Raw genomic sequence first — 5,239 nt, 5'->3', positions numbered from 1 at the left:
CCCCAGCCTCCCTGTTGCATCCAGGATATGTTCAAATTGCTGAGAATGGGGTTGGGGGAAACCCACAGGGGAAAAATAGAGGTTGGGTCGCCCTTCCCCCGCCTCCTGGGGTGTGGTCAGCCCCTGGGGTGTGGTCAGCCCCTGCAGAGTGCTTCCTGCGCCTGGAGTCCAACTCAGAAGCCCATGTCCTGGACCATTAATTAATTCCAGGTGGTTTTCTCCAGACCTCAGAGGCATCTTGGGAAAGGTTTGGGGCTGTCAACAAGTGCATATTCGGGGCCCCTCATGCTGTGTTGTCAGGGAAAATGCGTGTGCTCTGAGCCGAAGCCCCAGGGCCTGCTCGTGGCTTTTGCTCCCAGGGGTCAAGCTTTGCAGCAGTGGCCCCTAATCATTTTGCCATGACCCTTCCAGCGCTGGGTCTTCCCCAGCATCTATGGCACTCCAGAAGCCCCTCCTTGGCTGCTCCATACTCTAAGGCTGTGGCATCTGGGCCCCCAAACTCAGAAAGATGGATTTGGATGGGTAGAGTAACAGGACCTGGGCTTAGTTCCTCCAGCCACAAGTGGCAAAGCCTTCACAGTCCATTCCAGCCTGGATGTCCTAGACACTTCCCAGAACCCTGAGGAAGAGGGACAGCATCACCCAGAAGCTATGAAACATCTGCTCTAAAAAGATAAAAGAAAAGAAAGCTTGAGGGGAAAAAGTGCGTTTGGAGGCTTCTTGTGCCTGGACAGGTGGGGTTCTCCCAGGAGCTGCGCCAGTGTCTGCGCAGTCAGCTGGAGCCACGGCCCCTCCCCCACCCTTTGCTCCTCCCCCTCATCCTGCTGCCCTCCGGATTCCATTCCCCTGGCAACCGATCTGCGTCGTGCTGACAGGCGCCAGTCTAGCTGCCGATGCTGCATGGCCATTAGCATGCAGCCAGCCACATGTCCACGCCACCTGCCAGCCTCACTTCAGCCCCCACTCTTGGCCTGGGGGTGAGCAGGAGCGGAGGGAGAAGGCAAGGCATGGCTTCTTACCCGAGCACCAATCTCAGCCAGAGGGAGATCGAATAGAATTCAGTCAAGATGGGGCACATCTGCTCGTGGTCCCAGGGGATCAGGGGACTGAGTCTCTCAATGGAAAATACACGCCTTATCTTCTTGGGAAAGCTTCTCCCACAGCATCTGGAGTTCTCTCTTTGGGACACGGGCAAGGGGAAAGCCTGGAGCAGTGAGGGCAGGCAGCGTTGCCATCGGCGGATGTGGCCGAGTTGAGGACACTCACTGCAGGTCTCATGAGGCATGACCTGCGCTTCTGGGGTGGGGCCCAAGGACAGGGCTCAGTCCATATCCCCGAGGTGAACAGTCTTCCGGGGCGTTGCCAGGAGGGCGGGTGCCTCCGCCACACCCTTCACTCCAGGTGCCACTCGGCGACAGCAATGTCGGACATTCACTGTGTGCCAAGCACTTTGCTAGGCACAGGGGAGATGGAGGTGACCATAGCCCCCGGCGAGCTTGCAGTGCGGTGGGGACAACGAAACTATCATCTGAACATAGAGTCGTGACAGCCGTGTGCTCGGGCTGTTAGGCGAGCGCCAAGGAGGTGAGGCATTCAGGGAAGGCTTCCTGGAAGAGGTGATGTCTAGGGACAGATAGACGGAGGAGGGCAACAGGAACAGCATGGGGGGAACTGAAAAGGTAAAGTGGCCAGCTACAGCGTGGACGAACCAACACGTGCATCCGGGTTTCACCCTGAGACTGGCCCGTGATCAGATTACCCTGCTAGAAGCCCGTTGTTGGGGGTGGCTGAGTGTACGGCAGGACTAGAGGCCAAGGGTCAGGGACAGGATGTGGCAGTAATCCAGCCAGGGCCTTGAGCAACATCGACAGTGATGGAGAGGAGGGAAGGGTGCCCAAGGAGCAGTTAGGGTGGCAGAGGTCTAGGGGTTGATTCTTGGGACAGCCGGATCCTCTAACTCCAACACGGGGTGCTAAGCGAAGGCAATAGCAGGTCTCTGGAGGAGAGAAATCCAGAGGGTCGAGAGCAGTGCCGTCCAGCGGGACTTTGGGTGACGAAGGGAATGTTCTGGATCTATGTCATCTAGAAGAGTAGCCACTAAACCACCTATGGCTATTAAGCCCTTGAAGTGTGGCTCATGCAACTGAGGAACTGAATTTTTAGTATTCATTAAATTTGACTAATTAATTTTGATAAACTTAATTACATGGGGTTAGTGGCTCTTGTATTGATTGCTCAGCGCAGGTCTGGAGCCCAGAAAGTAGGTCTGCGTGGCTGGGTTCCGTCAGCCTTTAGAAGGCGCTTGAAGGTGGGTGGGAGGGAGTGGAACAAGCAGCCCCTCCCCGCTTCCTTCTGCCCCACCTCTTGTGCCAGGTGTGCACTGCAGCAGGCCGGATACTCTGTAACCGCCAGCCCTGCAGAAATGTCACCTGCAGAGGAAAACTACAAATTACAGGAAAAGAGTTACAGAGACGCAGTGTCACCGCTCACAATGCTAGATGGGATTAGCGCGCAAATACCGAAATGCATATCGGTCCGACCATGGACATGCTTCGGATATATTATCATGTGAAAATAAAACAATTAAAACAATTCAGAATTGTTTTATGCATGGAAAAGAGACGTGAGGACAGCAATATGACAGCAGCTGTGGTCTTTGGGAGGTAGGAGATAGGACATTTTTAATGTTCTTATGTGTATGGATTACTTTTATGATGGAAACAAGCCTCGTTTTTAGAATCTTACCTTGTTTGTATGGTAAAATATCGTGCAGCTGTCTAAAGCAGTTGAAGAATAACGACTTAGAAAAATACCTATGATATAGAATTGGAAAAAAAACAATAGAATATATAATCTCAGAGTAAGGGCATGATTTAAAAAAAAATAGTAGGGAATGTCCAAATATGGTAACAATAGTTGTTACTGATTATTTTACTTTTTAATACAATGTTTTAATATTTGTCTACTTTTCTTTGTTTTCAGGTTAAGATTAATCTTCCCCTCGGTGTGGTCGGGAGGGGAGGGGAGTGTTATTTAAAAGGCCTCTAGCCTGCCCTCTTCCCCATATGCCGAAGACTCTGTTCTCTGGTAGCAACCTGCAAGACTAATTCCGAGGTTTCCTGTAAGAGATGCATCCCCAGTAGTTCAAGTTCCCCAAGGAGTCGACCCGACTGGAATCATAGAAGTTACAGCGTTGGCCCTGGCAGGAATCCTGAAGTCACTTAGAGCAGTGAGGCCCAGTGGAACTTTCTGTGATAATGAAGATATTCAAAATGCACAGTGTCCAAAATGGTGCCCGTCAGCCACATGTGACCACTGAGCCCTTGAAATGTGGCTAGCGTGGCTGAGGAAAGTGGGTGTTCAATTTCGCTTGCTTTTACTTGAGACTTAATTAGCCGTGGTTGGCTAGTGGCCACTGTATTGGACATTGTGGATCTAGAACCTCTCACTTTACGGATTTAGAAATTCAGACCGAGAGACGCGGGGACTTGGCTCGAATCTCCTTCCCACGGCTTGTTCTTCCACTGTCAAGGCGGTGGGTCGCTAACAGGCTCGGCTTTGTGTTTCCGATTGGCATTTTGCTTGATGTGTAAACTAGCCCAAAGAGTAGGTGACGGCGGGCATCTCTTGGCAGCAGCTGTGGTGGCTCCTCCCGTGACATGCGTGAGCAGTCATTTTCATAGCTAACATATAAGTCTGGCCAGGTCGGGCCCATGCCACACACATGGTCTGTAATGTAAACTGGGGACACTAGAAAGAACATTGTGTGATTTGTAGTCAGTCGCGCCTGGGGTTGAATCGAGTTTGACAATGAACTAGCCGTACTGGGCAAGTCACTTGAGCTGGCTGGGCCTCCGTTTCTCCACCTGTAACATAGAATAATAGAAGCTAGCCCAGAGGGTGCCATGTCCCCTCCTGAAAAGCAGTGTTTGTTTCTGGGCTCCTAGGCCGGTATGAGCTCCACCTCACCACGGATAGCCCTGCCACCACGGGCGTCGAGGTGACCGTCACGGCCAGCCTGGTGGCCAGTGACAATGGCAGCCTGGTCCTGCCCACCAGCTTTCACTTCTACCGCTTCCATTGGATCCATACCCCGCTGCTGCTCACGGGAAAGACTGAAGAGGCTTTCAGCTCAACCATCCGCGCTGTGGGGAACACGCCCGGGGACTTCCCCGTCTCCGTCTGGGTCACCGCCGCCAACTGCTGGATATGCCAGCCTGTGGCAAGGAGCCTCCTCGTCCTCTCCATCACAGGTGGGGACCTTTCCTGTTTGCTAATTTGCCTCCAGACTCTTGGTGCAGAGAAAAACCGGCAGGCCTGGCTAGTCATCACAGAAATGCAAATTAGACCCGTGGTTCCTTCTTCGTTGTCAGCGGAGTTAAGGGAGGATCAGAAAATGGTAATACCCGTTGCTGGCAGTGTTGTGCTTAAATGGACACTCAAAGTACGTTTTGCTGCTGGGGGTCTAAATTAATACAGCCCCTTGGAGAGCAGCTGATCTATCTATATGTGTCAGTGGTTATAAATTATTTTACTCTTTGGCCCGTTCATTCTCATTCTCTCTCTCCCCCAACTTCCCTCCTTCCAAGAAGTCCCTGCTGTCTTGGAGCTCACAATCTCTTAAAGCATTCATCTTCAGGAAATACACCTCCATTTGGGTAATGCTTTATGCACGAAGGATCTCACCGCAATGTTTGTAATAGCAGAAGAAAATATAAACAAGCTAAGTATGCGACTGTAAAGGGAGCAGATAAGTATATTGATAGAACTTGTATGACGAGTCATAATGACCTTTACAAAGAGTTTGTAATGTCCTGGGGGAACACCCATGTTTGTAAAATGTTCAAAAGCAAAACACAAAATTCTACAACCAATTCGATCAGCCGTGTTCAGTACACCGTATACATCACACACACGCACACACCATTACTTTGCAATTCTTCAAAGTGTCAGCGGTGGTTGTATTTGAGTGATAGGCTGTTTCCTTTCTTTTCGATCTGCTTTTCGGCATTTTCCGGATGAGCTTGACCGAGCACGCCTTACTCCCTGCTGTTATGGTGAGAAAAATCGGCTCTTAAATATTTTTTTAGAGAAATGGCTGTAGAACAAACGTCTTCACCCAGCCACGACCTAGCTGTGACAGCCAGAATGTCAGGTGGGAGAGAGGCCGCTCTGCCCGCGGGCACGTGAGGTCACTCCCTGGCTCCGCCCTCCTGCCTCCTCAATGGACTCACCTTCC

General features: G+C 51.3%; 1 protein-coding gene across 1 annotated transcript in view; it reads left to right on the top strand.

The window, feature by feature from the left end:
• TMEM130 (transmembrane protein 130) overlaps positions 1–5,239 on the top strand; it is a 15,530-nt gene that overhangs the window by 3,172 nt on the left and 7,119 nt on the right. The window contains exon 2 of the mRNA XM_023532776.1: positions 3,948–4,253. Within this exon, the coding sequence (XP_023388544.1) occupies positions 3,948–4,253 (306 nt within the window). The remainder of the gene's footprint in view (positions 1–3,947; positions 4,254–5,239) is intronic.

This window comes from Pteropus vampyrus, unplaced genomic scaffold (genome assembly GCF_000151845.1).
Source record: "Pteropus vampyrus isolate Shadow unplaced genomic scaffold, Pvam_2.0 Scaffold90, whole genome shotgun sequence".
NCBI lineage: Eukaryota > Metazoa > Chordata > Mammalia > Chiroptera > Pteropodidae > Pteropus > Pteropus vampyrus.
Note: the sequence above shows the minus strand (reverse complement) of the source record. Positions and strands in the feature narration are given on the sequence as shown.